This window comes from Maylandia zebra, linkage group LG18 (genome assembly GCF_041146795.1).
Source record: "Maylandia zebra isolate NMK-2024a linkage group LG18, Mzebra_GT3a, whole genome shotgun sequence".
Taxonomy (NCBI): Eukaryota; Metazoa; Chordata; class Actinopteri; order Cichliformes; family Cichlidae; genus Maylandia; species Maylandia zebra.
This window is the reverse complement of record NC_135184.1, coordinates 12506528-12524573: the sequence shown is the minus strand read 5'-3', so window position 1 is coordinate 12524573 and position 18046 is coordinate 12506528. Positions and strand designations below refer to the sequence as shown.

Genomic DNA, 18046 nt, shown 5'->3' with positions numbered 1-18046 from the left:
TTGTGTCATTTTCTGTAAAAATTAAAAAATAAAACAAAAACATTTTTGTATCTTGGAATGACTAAACTACAGAAACACTAGTGCACTGTACGTGGATGTGTATTTTCTGTCTGGCATTTAGTTTTAATGAAACTTCATAACAAACAGAATTGAAGCTGAAATTGGACATTTCAAAGAGCAAATTGCAAATATAAAGAAGGGAGCAGGGCGGTGTCTCATGTTTGCCACTATTACGGCTGTTTACATGGTGTTTTTTTGCGCCCCTGTAGCTAAATCTAATCAAATTTGGTAATGAGCATCTCCGGTAACCGTGCTTTGCCACTATGCTGAACGGAAGCTTCCAATTTGGGGTAAAAAGGAGGGGGAATCTGCAGCGGCTGCTCGCCGAGAGGCTCAAATTACCCCTGATATAGAAGCAGGGAAGAGAAATGGGTTGTTACTCCAAACATGGGAGCCGAGCCAAGCCTCGTGGTTGCGCAGCTTTGTTTCGTGCTGTTGTACAGACTGCAGAAAGAATGTGTGTGTGTGTGTGTGTGTGTGTGTGTGTGTGTGTGTGTGTGTGTGTGTGTGTGTGTGTGTGTGTGTGTGTGTGTGTGTGTGTGTGTGTGTGTGTGTGTGTGTAAGAGACCCACAGTCACCCCTGGCACTTAACCACTGTCTATCCAAAGCTTCCTTTAAAAATAACAGTATCACAGTATGATAAATTTTAGTTCTTCTTTTACAACAAAATAAAAAAGCAAAAAGCAGTAAAAGTGATTAATTATTATGCATTAGAAAGAGGTTACATTACATTTTTCTTTTATTATCAGGTGTATTCCTGTGTTTATATTTAACATGCATGCATGTTCCTTTGTGTAAATCATCATGGAAATAAATGCAGCAAGTTTTTGGAAAGCCTCTAACTTGAAGCACTCCTGTAGGTCTATAAAAAGCAGTGACAGAGTACATCAGAAGAGGACACCGAATGCAACACTGTGCCCTGTGGTTCTAGCTGGAGCTTAACAGGTCTTTTTCATGCTTTAGTGAAAGTAGGCAAAAAAAAAAACCGCAGGTCACAGACCACAATACCGCAGGCCCATGATTGGAGATCAGTGCTTGCCAGCCAACATCTGGCCTTGATTCATTGTCTCGATTAGGAAATCATCGGTGAGACTTTTTATTTAAACACTTCCGGATTAAGATTCACCGCCACCGCGAACTGACAACAGGTCTTCTGAGCCGATTCTGCAGATACTTCAGACGGACTTCAGATGGCTGTGAACCAAGTGGCCACAAGCAAAAAAGTCATTAGTGGAAAAACTATAAACACACTTCTCAGTGGCAAAGGCGCTGATGAGCGTAATAATGGGGCCGCGCTCAGCGCAACAGAAACTACCGCTGCTGCAAACAAACACTGGTTCAGTGGACTTGTTAAACTAATCTAGGCAGTCCCAGTTTTTCAGTGGGAGCCGAAACTCACACCAGTGCCAAACAATCAGCCACAACCTCAGTTTCATGACTGTTAATATTCAAATTTCACTGCCATTGATCAGTGGCCATGAGTATTATTCACTGACACTTGGGAAATGGCTACAATTACAGCTAGGGCTGCTCGATTATGGCAAAAATGATAATCACGATTATTTTCACTGAAATTGAGATCTCGATTATTTGACGATATTTATTTAACAATAACAATGTATTGAATGACTTTAAAGATTGTCAAAAAATAATATAAAATAGTGTGCAAATACTGATAACAGTGCAAATGTTTGCAATATAAAAAATAAATGAAAAATGTAAACATCTATGTTTAGTGAACTTTGCAGTGTTGCTCTGTGGTGCAGCTACGACACTGTAGCAAAGTTTACACACTATGTCTACTTGATCCACGTCTGACTCCGCGAACCCATAATGTTTCCACACCACTGAAGTTTTTTTTTTTACCTCTCTTTTCAACCAACGGCAGTCACTCTCCTCTCCAAATAACTTCTGCTTAGCTTTCCGAGCTTCCCTCGGGTCCTCTTAATCAGCGATCCCCAACCCCCGGGCCTCGGACCGGTACCGGTCCGTGAGTCGTTTGGTACCGGGCCGCGAGAGTTGAGGCTCCGGTGTGAAATGTATAGTTTTCAGGGTTTTTAATCGGTTTTCAGTGTTATTTTGTTATCGTTTTTATCGTTTACTCTGTTTTCCTTGGTCTTTTCACGTGTGTTATGAATAAATTTTCTTTTTTTCAGTACCGGTACTAGTTTTATTTTGTTGTATTTATCCGCGACACTTTAAAGGCCGGTCCGTGAAAATATTGTCGGGCATAAACCGGTCCGTGGCGCAAAAAAGGTTGGGGACCACTGCTCTTAATTGTTGTGACACGTGTTCGAAATGCAGAGAGGTGCGCTCGATTTGCCACACGGAGCAGCACGAGAGTAAAGCACGAGGGAGGGGCTAATAATTGGCTCAGGCATTTTTGGTTTGGTTTAGGTTGAAAGCCCAGATCGTAATCGTGATTAAAATTCGATTAATTGAGCAGCCCTAATTACAGCACTCTACCATGGTGGAGGATCCACTCTTAAGGCACCTCCTCAGTTCAGCGTCACTACTCCCTGTCCAGGATATCCATCCTCATCACCGAAGGAGGGACCGCTGGCATGTAGGTGTAAACAGACAGTATAGTAATGAGGTAGCTCTTCTGTGTTGTGCCATCAACTTAGCTAGAGGTTGTTTGGTTTTCCTGATACTCTTCATTCTCTCTGGTTGTTTATATACTACTACTGTATTTTGTGCTCTCTTCTCTTTCCCCTCTTTCCCAACCAGTCACAACAGATGGCTGCCCCTCCCCGAGCCCAGGTTTCTTCCTGTTAAGTGGGAGTTTTTCCTTCCCAGTGTCACCAAGTGCTTGCTTATGGAGATCAAGTGATTTGGGGGGTTTCTTTTTAATATCGTAGGGTCTTTACTTACAATATAAAGCCCCTTGAGTTCAGTTGTTGGTGTAGTGTGTTATTTGGGGGTTGAAAGGCACAGAGATGCTGTGTTTGGAGCTGTACCGATAATCTTGACACATATGGGATCTCCAGTGGCTTCACCTGAAACTTTACGGTTCATAAACCTGAGACTGAAGAAGACACTCAGATGAGTGATGAAACGTTTCTCCCACTGAAAGCGCTGCATGCAGACGAACAGAATCAACTTTCTGGGATTTCCTTACCTGGATTATTGAGCATGCATCAGGACATAATGTAGGCAGCGTTGTGTAATGATATGGGCCGACACCCATGTGTAAAACTCTTCTCAGCACTTGAACTTGAACTCTTTATGTGTAAATTGGTGGGCTCCTTGTTGTACAGTAAAAGGCACAATGTACGTTAGACATCATGAACATTCATGATGTCTAACGTCTTCTATACAACGTCCCCACAACATAAGAAATGACGACACTACAGTTTATTGAGAGTAAACATTCACAGACTAACTGGAAAGGTGTTGCATCACATTAGAGTACAGTTCAGGCAACATTGACACAGAGCTTGGCCTACTTAACTTACCCTAGTACATGACAGAGGTCTGACATTTCAACATCAAGAAGGAGCGACATGCCCATTTTTGTTTTGTTATGTCTCTGTATTTTATATTTATGAGATTTACTCTGACACAAAGACATGTTTTGTTTCTAACAAATACCATCATCAGCTCTTATTTAAGTTGAACTGAACTCTGTAAAAGCTGGATGGGTAAGACGTGTGGCAAAAGCCAATGGAAATATTGATGTACCAATGAAAAGAAGCTGAGAAGGGCTCTGCAAAGCTGCCACTAATCGCTGGCAAAAATCATAACAAACTAAAAGGCAAATCTAATTTTTAATGTTAGACACAGTTTCTTATACAATCATGGGAAAAAAAAACAAAAAAAAAAACATGATTTTTTGACTGCTGCAAACACTAAATGGTGACATAAAGGGGAGAAAAACTGAGCCAAGTTGATCTCCAGATAAAAATGGTGGCTCGTAAATAGATCTCAACTTGAGATAGAGAAATCTGGACATTATTTAACAATAATCATTATAAAAAGATCTGAACATTTCGATAACTCCCTTGATTAAAATTGTTGAAGGAAACAAGTGCATTGAAACACAATAGCCCTCACTTGGTTTTATGTTTCGATGGAATTTCATTTTATTATGACTTTAAATCCACAATTACACTGAAAAATCAAGCTATGAAGGAGATTTTGCTGCATTACATTTTGTACTGAAGCCCTTGTTTTGTGTTGTGCTATGTTGTAAATCCAGGGCACAATTTTCCTTTACATCGGTGACCTTTCAGCTGTCACTCCCCATTAGGCTCAGCTCGAGCCAAAAAGAGAGCCTTTGGTCAACAACAGAAGCAAAAGCAATTCACCTGTGTGGAAATAACAAATATCTTTCAACAAAATGAGCACAGCTTGGGCTCTGGCAGCCCACAAGTCAAGCTCAACCAGCAATCAGTGCCACAACACATCAGCCGATGCTTCAGCTGAGTTCCTTCTGCACATCCTATTGGCAAAGATCATATGCAATGCCAGTTAAGATGCTTCAGCCTGCATACAAAAACCTACTTTAACTGCACCACCTGTGCTTTAAGCCATTTTACAATCAGTCTGCTGTCATTAATGCCTGCTATGTCACAAGGAGCTCCTGTGGTGCCCTCCATGCCCTTTCATGGTATCCACACGGCCATGCTATCCATACAGGTAGCCATGTTCTTTTGTTCATATTAATATCAATAAGGGTATAAGCACACAATAGAAACGGGTCAATGTCAAACTGCATCATTCAAGAATGATCACACAGCCGAATACACACGACCTCAAACATTGTTAGTGAAAACTGGACATTATCCTCCTCGTGAAGGCCAGATTTATTGCAGGACTATTTTTTTGAGACCTTTCAAGTTTTATCTTTGTATATCTAAACTGTCAAGTGTAGATTTAGAAGTGAATTTGAATTTCCAATGAATTTGTATTTAAAAAACATTTGTTATAAAAGAAGGCTTGTGACTATCTGAGTCACTGAAAAGTTCAGGATGAATGGGTAGGTGGAATGGTGTTTCACTGGATGGATGGATGGATGGATGGATGGATGGATGGATGGATGGATGGATGGATGGATTGAACTTTCAAGTTAAATGCCTTTTAACTATTACTGACTAAGGAGATTCTGCCATCTTAGTACTTTTAAACCTCAGCGCTGCATTTAATACCGAGATACATCTTCTCAAATGCCCTTTTTCTATTTCATATGCTCCCCCTTGCTCATTTAAAAAAAATTTTTTTATTATTATTTATTACTTATTATTTATTTTTGCGTTTCACTTATATGCAGATGACTTGAAGATTTACGTGCCACTCAAACATCAATTCTTCTGAAGGCCCTGCTGCGCTGTTTCGGGAGATATTTGGACATGGATGGCTTTAAATGTTCTTAACTTAAATGAACAGAAAGCAGAGGTCAGTGTTCGGTGCTCCTGACTTTGACCTCAGCCCTTTAAAAATGTTTTTTAAAAAATCCTTTGCAAGGAATCTAGAAGTGTGTAACAACAATCCAAGTTTTGAGAAACCTTTGCAGTTTTTTCACCAAAACTGTGAATCAAACTGGCCAACATTGGTACTTCTCTGACATTAGACACCTGAAAACCATTTTTAATGTTTGGCTTCTAAATGCTTGAGTTCAGAGTTCCTTTTATTTGTGTTGTTTTTACTCGGATTTTCTCACTTTGTTTCCTTTCTTAAAGGCTATCATTTTGTCCTTTGTTTTATGTTATTTGATTTTATTTATTTTTTGTTTTTAATACAGCACTTTAGTCAACAGCTGCTGCTTTTTAAATGTGGTATATAAACAAACTTGACTTGACATGGATGAATGGATGTGTTAATAGGTGATTGCATCACAGATAGCACACGTTTTAGTAGATAATCTTAATAAAAAGCTGCTTACTTCTCTGACAGTGGTTGTGGGTCCAGCAGCGTTCACTGAAGTGCCCATTGAGGGTGGTCGTCTGGCAGGTGGTCTTTCCGACTGCCGCCCCTGGACACACATCGCCGCACTCTCTGTCATTCTTGTTGGCCACGATGTAGTTGTCCTCCACCGAGTCCAGGATCTTGGACCAGTCCAGGGTGGAGAGATAGCAGAGATCAGGGTTCTTCTCAATTCTCACAGCTCCTCTGGTGATGTTCATCAAACTGTGAAGGCCGATCTCGCGCAACTGGAGCATCTCAAACACAACCAGGGCATAGTTGAAGAAGAGGTTGTTGCCTCTGATGACCGTCAGGTTGGGGAAGAGTTCGCTAAGGCTCTCTAGCCCGTAAACTCTGAAGAGCAACAGATAGTCGGTGATGACTGTCAGCTTGGGGAAACTTATGCCTCTGAAATCCTCAGGCCTGGTCCTGAACATGAGTAGGATCTTCAGGTGGCCTTCAATCACAGTACAATTCTCGAGCGTCCGCAGGTTGGTCACATTGTTGCGGATGTCCTTGCTTGGACAAACTGAAAAGAGAATCAGAAAGACAGAAACATATTCTTTAGAAACGAGTTCTAGTGTCACATACAGAATAATAAACAGTAAATTGGTGGAGAGGTTCAAATGTACAGTACGCCATTAAGAGTGACGAAACTGTGATGCGTTTCAGAAAAATGTTTTGGCTCTTGGGTGTGAAGACAAAAAAAATTTCTAAGGACAATTAATCTTATGTGTTGTCTGCTCTTCTCAGTGCCGAACATGCATTACACAAGATGTCTGCTCTGTGCACAGGAAAAACAAGGTCGAAGAAGTAAGACGTGACAGATGGGGGGGAAAATAGATCTCTTGATAATTAGGAGATATTTCTTTCCTGAAGAAAATATGTGGCTATGTCCCTAACTTTGATAAAGACCAGACCATCTTCCTTGACATTTTGTTTAGCAACCACATATCTGTCTGTGAGCCTCTGTCAAATATGGAGTGCTGTCATCAACGTGAGGCTATGCTCATCCTTGGTTATGCCGAGTTGATTTGTGGAGTTGCTTCTGTAACTCAAGACCATAAAAAACATTAGCTAATGCATTAAAAATATTTGTCCTTGGTAATGGCCATGTATTGCACCAGTAGCAGATTTGTGGCTTTGTCAGTGCTCACCCAGACACATGATCCTGTTCGATGAGAAATTCCTTAACTATGCCACCCCGCAGACGGGTTACATGTTTTTCTGTCTACTGTATCGCTGTGACGCAACACGTGAGATTAATGTTAGCCAGAAACTATCATTCGTCTGTCAAGTGTTATTTTGACACCACTGCTTATGTTTAGTCCAAAACTCAACAATATTACAGCTAACCCTAAGAACCACAGCAGTTTCTGGGTATTTTTTTGAAATCCTCTCACATTTTTACTCACCCTGAACTAAGTTTCCTGACCTGCATATTTATGTAAACAGAACATGCCCAGCTTGAAATAGAAAGAATTAAAAAATAAGGCATGAATTAAAAGATTTTGGACTTTTGATGACTCTGCCAGGTGTAAGAGTCATGCAGACATAAAATTACTTTTATTACTTGCAGCAGAAATTAAGAAATATTAATAAATAAATTGATTTCGTCAGCTTTAGATGAATGTCCAGTGTGTTGCAAGAGCTACAAAAAAACAGGGAGTTGAGTATAAAGAAAACTAAAGGTAATTTCCTAAAATGCCTTTTTTCAAATGAGCCAAACTCTTAACCTCATGGAAGTGCTATATGGGTCACCCCAGCCTTAGTCATGCTGGAGGTGTGCGGCCTGCTGAGAGTGGACTGCATTTGTTTACCAAAGGACCAACCGCTGAGCCGGGGACATCAACCAGTCAACCGGTCAGCCGTGTGGAGACGAATGTAACCACTAGGTGTACTTGTCTTTATGGCCGCAGCTCATTTTACACCTTCTGTTGCATAACAGTACAAGACAAGCAGAGCACAAACACGGAGTCCAATCACCGGGAGACTGAACAACAAGCGTTTCACTTTGTAACCTTAACCAGGAAGCTAATTCTCCAGCACTTATCTGGAGTTGAGCCTACAACTCGGAGGCGTGTTTAAAACGGAGCGTAAAATGTTCAAATGAGGGTTTCAGCTGCTGCCCATTAAAAGCAGCTCAGTTTGTTAAAAAGCACATTTCTCTTCTTAAACTACACAAAGATCAGCAGCTCTCCTTGGAGGCACTGCTAACTTGTAAGCACATATGACGGGCCACAATCCTTTTACTTTCAGCACATCTACTTCAAATTTAAACTTTTCACATCAAACTGACTGACAAACTGCCAGCAGCCTACTGTAGATCCATTAGGAAACACATTTACAACTACAAGCTTCTCTCTGTATCATACAAGGCCCCACACACAGTCGAGCAACGCCATTAAAAAGAACAAACAACAGCCGAAGTTTACAATACGAAGGGTCAGTGGCTGTGTAGTCACAGCTAAGGCAGAAAGCAGAGGACTAAAATGAGAAGGGGAATAATCACAGGGCGGCGAGTGCAAGTTCCTATCAGTGTACACTTTCAGCCAGGCCAGTATTTTTAGCACCACATTCCCAATAGAGAATCTAATACACTCCAGTCCTACCGATAGTGGCTCACATTGGAAAGTGGAACATAGCAGCCCTGGTGTGTAAGTGAGGAATTTTGGAGCAGCGGCAGAGAAAGAAACTGTCCGAGCACTCTTCTCTACCTGCGAACAGCAAGTTCAAAAACAAAACTCTGGCAGACAAAAACTAAGGCGGCTTAAATTTAGCTCATGACAACATGTCATGACTGAAACAAGACAAACTGGGACCACTGATGAATTTACATGCTGTATTGTGAGAAACAGAGAAACTGGGAGATTTCACAAAGGTTTCCACTCTCCATACATCCCTTAGTCTGAACCAGACACTGAAAAGACTGCTTTGAGTCATCAATTAGAGTCGTTAGAGGGGCACATTTCTATTCACCACAGCCATCATGTCTCTCGCTGCCTACACCTTTGAGAGAGATTTACTTTATAATTAATCGAATAGGAGCACTATGATAGACACAAAAGAGCAGGCAGAAATGTATTAATAATAACTATAATAATCACAGTGTAAATGTTTTCCCTAAATGAAATTTATAATGAGCAACAAATCGCACGAAAAGACGAAATAGAATTCTTTTGAGCAACATATTCTTTTATTATGAAAAACTGGGTCTTTTAACACCATTCATCAGCAGGATAAATAGTTGGTTTTGGCCTCTTTGGGCATTTTATTAATTATCGCTCAAATAACTCAGCCTCCATTTACACGTCCACAATATACTACCGTGTCTGGATTATCTTATCTGGATGAGGGGAAAATGCAGATCATTAGCACTGAAACAACATTCTGATAAGCAGTTAGTTAAACAAATAATCAGCTTCTCAGAGCTGGAGGAGATTTGCTGCTTTCAATGTAAATTATTCACTGTAAGGTGAATATGTCTGAGTTCTGAACATTTGGTACATCAAATGATGAAGAAATATAAAGGACGATTGGAGATTGCGGCTATTTTTCCTTTTTTTGCGCCACGGACCGGTTTATGTCCAACCAATATTTTTACGGCCCGGCATTTAAGGTGTCGTGGATAAATACAATAAAATAAAATCAGTACTGGTACCAAAAAAAGAAGATTTATTCATAACACATAGGAAAAGACCCAGGGAAACTGAGTTAACGATTAAAACGATTAAAAAAGAAACTCTAAAAACTCTAAAAACCATACATTTCACACCCGAGCCTTAACTCTTGTGGCCTGGTACCAAACGACTCACGGACCGGTACGTCGTCCGTGGCCCGCTGGTCAACGGTACTCTCTCCAATCCCAAAATGCAAAGAAAAGCTGGCGCCTGGAAGGGACTTAACTTACAGTGTACACTTAACAGTTAGGTTGGTTCGAGGTCTGAACACCTCGTGATAAATGAACGACTCTTGAGTTCATCTGGAAAAAAACGAGACCAGCTCCTCTAAAGGGTCCTGGTGCAGTTGTTTTGGTCTGCACCCAAATGCAATTATATCTTCAGAAATGAAGCGCACCAAGCAGGAAAACAAACCAGAGTTCGGTTTAAACGACTAAACGGTGCAGACATGAAACGATGTCCTGTGAATTTCAGATGACCACAAGAGATGGTGTAAAATAGCCATGTATCCTTTACGTTGCACGTGCAGAGGTCGAGACACAATACCAACAAAGTCACACTTGTGACCTAGGCGACGCAAGCAACCTGACAAATGGACGTGGTGCCCAGCTGAAGTTTGGAAAGAAGATGAAAGTGAGATGCTTGCTGGGTGCCTGGCCCCTTCATTAAGAATGACATACAAACACCCTTACACCCGGACTGTACTTTCCACATCCAGAAGTCTGCTCGGGTCCGCATGAGGTCAATTTTATCATGGTGAGCACAAGGACCCGTGCCGATGTCCATGTGCTTGCATGTTATTTGTGACCATGTGGACAGAAAACTTACATAACAATGCACAAATTACACATCTCCAGCTTCCTGTCTGTGTCTGCAACCATATATATACACATGGCCCTAAGTGAGCGTGCTGCCTAGGAGGAACACGTAGGTAGGAATGTCTATAACGATACCGGCAGAATTAAGCAATTCTCGATACCCAATTCAATACGTCCATTTCAGAATAACAAAAGAAACGTAATACTTTGGATGCTTTTGAAACTAACTCAACTTGAATTATTTCTTGAAGTATTTTAAAATCAAATGGTACCATATGTATTGGTTCTGGTGACATCCCTACATTTAGGAGGCAGCACATATGACTCACAACTCCAGTGACTAGCTGTGAATTAACTGGACTCTATTACTCTCGCACAAACCAGTGCAATCTGACGTCACAGACTTTGTACTAATGTCCAACACAACTTGTGCACCACCAGGTAGAAGTTGCAGCCCAACAATTATTTTTAAAGCTGATAATTAAGCAGATTATTATTTGTCATTGTTTAATAATTTTATACATAAAACTTTTTTTTTTTTAAAGCCAACTGGTCTGGAACTCAACCTTATGTCAATATCACCCAGTTTTCCAGACATGGATTCATGCAGCGTTCCTTTTACCCCTTTTACCTCAGAATCTGGATATTGGAGCTGGGAGTGACGTCATTCCCAAGTTGACTGCATTCCAGTAGTAGCAGATGGAAAAGCAGCCTTTGTTGTGCTCCCTAGCAAGGTAAAGCCATTCATCCATCATTAGCAATACAGCACAATGCCTGGTTTTAATGTGCTTAAAAACATCGCTGCAGCACATCCGCGTGCTTGTGTATAGCTTATATAGTGAGTGTTGGATCGCTGCCTGCTAGTGAGTTGCAAATACACAGCAGCGGTAATACAAATTACAAGTTTTACAGTTTTACTTGTGTTTAAGAAGTCAGGGTTGGTGGGGCTTTTCTGACTTTCAGAGTGCACAATCCAACTTAAGGGTTGGACAATGTGAAAGAAATCTCACATCAGAACACAAGCAGATTAATTCTCCCTTAACCAGCTCATCGACTAATCGCTCTAAAAGCTCTACGGCACATTATTGCACTCAGATTCATTGGGTGATGTTTGAAGGTGGTCTGCTTCACGATGTAATCAGTCTGTAATAAAAGTCAATCAGGCAAAAAGGAAATCCATAGAAGTTGATCACATTTGAGAGAAAAACTAAATCTACCCACAAGCTCCAACAGTGTGACCCAATTCTATATAATAATGAAGCCATACAGCAAACGAGACCACACAATTAATTTCATGAGTAAGTGCAGACACAGTTATGATGTTACCGTCCTCATAATTAATCCACACAGTTAGCAGATTGTGAATGCCTCGTGTAAATCCCGCCTAGGTCACAAGTTGCACTTTAATTTGAATCAACATGCACTAATCTATAGCTCACTGAAGCTTTAATGCAGAACACAAATTGTGTGCATATGTGAACCAAAGGAGTCAATGCTGCACAGTCTGAGCGCCACAATCTGTCCACTTTGTGCTCAGTGGCACTACGTACAAAACCGCAATCCTTTCACTACAGCTGCAAGCATCAACAGGCACAGAAGGCTTCTGATGTAGAGAAGGAAGTGGATGGGGGGGTTCGGGCTGTTAGGCTGATGGTGTATATTATCACTGAGCCTCAATAAGCATGCAGGAGCGCAAGCACTCAGTGATTGCAACACTTCCCTTTTCTAAGTTTCACTGTTGTGTTGTTTTCTCAAACAGGGCTACAACTAACTGAACATTCACAAACTGGCACGTGATGTGATCCTCTTTAAGACGGGTTTTAAAACCTCAAAGTGAAAATGAAAAATTGTAAATTGTAAATTAATTGTAAAAATAAGGTTTCATTTATCTAACATCGTGCTCAAAACTATTCTAAGAATTACTTCAACTAAATGTTGTATTTATAAAAAAAAACCAAAACAAAACATCCAACTATCTGCTATGGAGAGCTCCTGAGCACCAATTACAGCTCAGAAATTTATCATTTTTGAATTGTGCAAGGTCAGATATTACAACAGCCAGAAAGGGACATTACTACGACTCTGAAGAGATGCAACTTTCTTCAGAAATTGGTCAAGAGTCAAAGTCATCCTCCGCAGTGTAGAATCTCTTACAAGAGTCCAGAAAGCGGGCGTGGGTTGAGAGTTTAATCATCAAATATGTCAGCAACTGGGAACCACAGCACATTAACAATACAGTGCAAAAAACAAGGAAAACGTTAAAACCAAAGAAATCAGGCCTCAGTCTTTAAATAGAGTGAAACTGAGTAAAACAGAGAGCCCGACCACACCACAAAGTTCCCCTTGGGATTGTGTGATTTGTATACTGTGGCTGTGGACCAAAGATCATTTAGTACCCACTCAGCGGCACTCACACATTATTCTCTCGGCTGGTACCCCCTTTTTATGTAAAAATATAAATCACAACCCTATTATTTGTCCTTCATTTTAAATTTGGGGCGCCTGTTACTTTGCAAAACTGCTGACACAGTGCAGTAGCAGCCAAAACAGCTAATGTCACTACTGGCTTTAACCACCGGGATTCATAAGAGCCTTTTAAAAAAAAAACCCACAGAGTTCATACAAACAGCACGAGCACCGAGGTAATTATTACCTCTGAAGTGTGACAGCACGCTAACAAGCATATTTTCTTTAAACAAGGCCACAGTGTCAAGGGTAAAGATCAGAAACTACAAGGTTTCACCGTCAGCATGAGTGGATAAAACGAATGAGTGCAGGTGTGTCAGATTACCGTTTTCAAGCAGTGCATAAATTTCAAACCTGAACGTGCCAACAAGGATTAGAGAGCCATTGTTTCGGATGACAAATGCAAAAATCACACTATTGTATACATGTCAACTGCACTTGTGACTTTGGTACTTGAGGGCACAGTGGCAGCTTGTGTGTAGTGTTTTTGAAGAGGTGGCGGGGGGAAGGGACAGTTTCATTGCCCTACAATTGCTCTTTTTGTCGGGTGGCGTAAATCAAGGGCGCCAGGTTGCTGGATCGCTGCCTGATTTTTTGACCAAAGTGGTGCTTGACAACAGGGTGCCGGTGGCTTCATGGCGAGCCCCGGCTGTTTAACGCTCTTAAGGTGATATGTTATCATGGCACAACAATAACACGACTCGACCACCTGAGCCCTTGAAGCGCGACGTAAGGGGACATAAGATCGAAGCAGCTCATGCTTTTATATATTTTATATTTAATAATATATTTTTAAATTTAACCCAATCTATTAGACTGCTGTGATAAGACCCTGAATATTTATATATTGATTTATTTGTACTCCAAGTGTTGGAACAGACTGATGTATGGCCTTATTTTTTCGCACTCTTTTTTTGTTCCCTTTGCTTTGGTTGATGTTGTCTTTACTAAAACCAAAGTAGCGTCCAAATAACAGCAAAAAAAACAACCCATTTTTATTTGGTACAAACTGCGCAGTTGGCTCAGTGTTTGACATTTCCTCCATGATGTTTTCATGTCACAGACGGGGGAGTCACAGAACAGTCATGTGACAGCACACACAGTATATTTTAAAGGTGACAGTACATAATTTGGGGAAGTACTAAGAGAATTTAACAACAGAGCAGGATTACACATATTAGAGGTTCTGAAAGTCGGTTGTTTTTTTAAATTAGAATTAACTAGTCTGTTTTTTCCCCCCTGACGTTAAAACACAACCCCAAACTAAGCACCTGTTTCTGTTGCCCTCGTTTGGAGAAAAAACTGTATTTATGTTTTTTTTCCTACATTATTTGCTTTCTGAATCGTAAACTTCTGGCACTTGAAGTCATATTTCCAGTTTCTTGGATGTATGTATTGGCAATTACTCTTCTTGGTGACTTGCACTGTTACATCAGTAAAGAAGGTGACACTTATAAATGACTTAAGCTGATGTTTATCACATCAGTTCTGCAGTCGCCAAATGTTCAAAGTGTGAATGTAAAAAAAAACAAACTCTTTCTAATCGATCTGTGGTACTTTTTACAGGGTCCAGCTAAAAGCATAAAATACACAATATTTACCAAAAATGGTGACGGCTTCAACATTTTCAATTGATGTTTAGTGAATGAAATCAATTCACGGTGAATATGAAGTTTCCATTATTAAGTGAGTTTTTCCATCAAGCTGAGCTGGGCAGCGAAAAACAAGTAGCTCAAAAGATTTTCTGACTTCAACACTGGTCAGTGCAGCTTATGAAATCGAGCAGTGTGGGGCCCAGGTTCCACTCTTCCCGTCTGTGGTTCACCCTTAAGTCTGAGAGGAGCGAGAGGGGGGCTGCACAGCAATTACACAACTCGCTTCAGATTTATATCTTAAAATTCTCGCTCAGCCTGACTTGATGGCATCGCTCCAAACGCTCCTCATTTAAATCTGATGAAAGGCAAGAGACTCTGCGCTTTTTCTTTTTATCCGATTGCCTCTTACGTCAAACCAATGCCATATAGTGAAGCAGTAGGAGTGTCAAAGCTACCTGGGGCTGTGCACACACTGTATAAATGTCATAATGTACATACACGGGAGGGGCTTCTGTTTATCTGTTCATCTGAAAACGTGTTTGTGTGCTTGTGTAACAGAACTGTACCAAAAAGCAGAGCATTTTCTCTTAGATATTACAGTAACTAAACAGGATTAAAAGTGATGAGTACAACATCGTTTTTACTTTGCAACCGCGCACAAAATTGACCATCAAATGAACCTACAGGCAAACATTTTTGTAAACAAACAACTTGAGGAAAACTGGTTAGCTTACCAGTTTACATCAGACTTTTGAAGATCATATAAAAAGGGCATTTACACCACATTTAAAGTCTGATTTTAACATTAAAGTCATTTTAAAAATGCACACTTCGGGAGTAATTTCACTGTATAAAACTCAAAAAGTATTGACAGATGTACCAAACACGAGCCAATATTCTTCCACCAAAGGCTGTGACAAGCATTATTTCAACAAGTTATTCTGGCTGGACAATAAGGAAACAACCCAAGAGTTATTTGCAGATTAAAAAAAAGGTTTTAAAATTTTTCTTCTGACCTATAAATCAAAGATAACCTGGAATGAATCATCTGCTCTGATAAAACTGAACTTCCTGGTATATGGGGCAATGACTGATCTCTGCCATATCACTGCTCTGCTGTGCAGACATCTTTAAAAATGTCCCACACCTTTTCTTAGTAATATTACCCTTATAATAAAGATTCCCACAGTGGAAAACTGTCAGTTTGCAGAGTCACTGCAAATGCCGTTCATTCATTCTTATCAACAGGGTGTAGAAGGGATTGTGAGGGGCTTTAAAGAGGGCTTATTGTCACATTCCTGCACAGAGCAGAGCAACAAGCCAAGCTTAAGCATCTACAATAACAACCAATTAATTCTACTAAATTCTCAGACTACTTACTTAATTTGTTTACAGTTAGTGCAGACTCACACAGCCGATAACTGCTAACCTTTGTCCCTTCAATGCAGGGGCTGTCTACAGCACTGCTGCTGCAGCCTGCGTGCTTTTTATCAACTCACCATCACTAACAAAACAAGAGAAAAAAAAACAGTATGGCAATATTGCAGCAGGGTATCCGACTAATCAGCGGGATGTTTGCTTCATTTAAGAGTAAAACCGTAATAATAATAATAGTGATTTACTGTGTTTTTGGATGTTCATATAATAACTACAGCAGCTACTACGTGGGTGTAAATATCTGTAGATAAAGAAAACCTGATAAGTCACTTATGAAATCGATCAACCATTATCTTGGCACTATTAAAATATGTGTAAAGATTTTTTGATTGCTTTCGTTAACCCAATCACTGCAACTGAGGAGAATTTTCGCAGCACTTGGCTGTCATTTTTTAATCAAGCGTAATTTCAATCTGTGCGTTTTCCGCTCTTTTTCGCAAAAAAACTTCTGCTTTCTCTCAGGGTAGAAAACAGGCATCTGCACAGCACAAACAGCTACTTACTCTAAGTTTCACACAGTTTTTAAAAAGAGCTTAACATGAAATGTGAAAATTGGTGTTACTTACTCTCTGCACTCGCTTGGTGACAGCTCATCATAAAGAAGACTGCGGTCAAAACAAACCCCAAAAGCAAAGTCCGGAGCCACATATCTGACACCATGCAGCGCTTACTCCCGGTCGAAAATCAGAAAAATATAAAAAGAAAAACCTCCCGACGAGCAGGACAGCTCGGACTTGAGAGAGAGAGAGAGAGAGAAGTACCTTCAGGAAACTGGTTTTGTTTTGCGGCGTGGGCCAACAGGTAAACAAAAATAAATAAAAGACATCCCGGAAGATGGGCGGAGGAACGACTCCAACGTGTTCAGTCAAACACAAGCTAGCAGTGCTGCTGCTGCTGCTAAAGTTAGCCACCTCACTGTGGGGCGGGGGGCGCAACCATCAACAAACGCCAACACAGGGCGTGGGTGCTCTTTTATGACTTTAAGTGCTTTTTGGTTGTTATTCTGGCCCAGCTGAGTGTGTCAGTGTCGGTGAAAAAAAAAGTGCAAAAACGGGCTCGCTAGCCGAGAAGAAGCTGGTTAGCGCTGGTGCTACAGTTGAGCTAGCTAGCCTGGCTCCTGCTCCACTCCACCTCAGGCCACAAGCGAAGTTTGCGCCGCTTTTCAGCAGCCCACTCAGTTAATTTTAACTTCACCAAATGCGACGCGTGGCAACTCGGCTGCAATGCATTTCATCCTCAAAAAATAGAAATGATGCATGCACAAAAATCTTAATAAAAGCGAGCTTTAGTGTGATTAAGAGGGATTTTTTTTAAAAATAGGGGAGTCGTTTGCTGCTGACTCGATGGTTGTGGCATGCGTGGCGTAACGTTAGCGTGAAAAAAAGAGGGAGCGAGATAGAGACAGAAAAAAGAAGAAAAAATCCCGTCAAGTCCCACAGCGAGCAAAAAACAGCCCAGTTTTCATGTTTGTGTTGTGAATTTTGTCGGCTTGGCTGGAAAACTTCCTCCACAGTCCGTGTAGATATTTCAGCAACACCTCCGCTCTCTGAAAGGCTGACAGCGCAGACTTCGTCGCAGCTCAGAAGCAGAAGCACCACTCTCCTTTTTTTGTTTTTGTTTGGGAATTTAAAAAAAAGAAAAGAAATTCACATACACGCTCCAATTTGTGCTCAGTGCACTGCACGGCGGCCCGCTACGGTCAAAAGTGTGTATCTAAACGAGAGGAAAGTAGGTTTATCGGAGTTTATAGTTGTTTTTTTCCTTTTCTTCTTCTTCCACACACAGAGGTAGGTCTCCCTGGTCCTGTAGGATCCCCTTCTTCCCAGCCCCTCCGCCAGTAAACAAACCCTGCCAGTGAGCCAGATGGGCTTGAGGGGAAATACGGACTGGAGCTTATTGGATTACACAACAAACTGATCCTACTGTCAGCCGGTAACGCGTTAGAAAGTAACACAGTTACTCCTGCGATTAATTTGCAACAAGGAGAAGTTTACCTCGAAAACTGCTTTAGATTTACTGCCGTGTCACTCGATTTGAAACGTACTTAGAACTTTAAATGTACGACTACAGACGAAATAATCGGTCA

General features: G+C 40.9%; 1 protein-coding gene across 2 annotated transcripts in view; it reads right to left on the bottom strand.

The window, feature by feature from the left end:
• Positions 1 to 17810, bottom strand: part of insra (insulin receptor a) — a 54448-nt gene extending 36638 nt beyond the window's left edge. The window contains exons 1-2 of one of the 2 annotated variants that reach the window (XM_004555339.5): positions 16527 to 17810; positions 5945 to 6493 (exon numbers count right to left, since the gene is read on the bottom strand). In XM_004555339.5, the coding sequence (XP_004555396.1) occupies positions 5945 to 6493; positions 16527 to 16620 (643 nt within the window). In that variant the 5' untranslated portion in view covers positions 16621 to 17810. The remainder of the gene's footprint in view (positions 1 to 5944; positions 6494 to 16526) is intronic. The other variant, XM_076876846.1, reaches the window with a different exon arrangement.
• Positions 17811 to 18046: the final 236 nt, after the last annotated feature.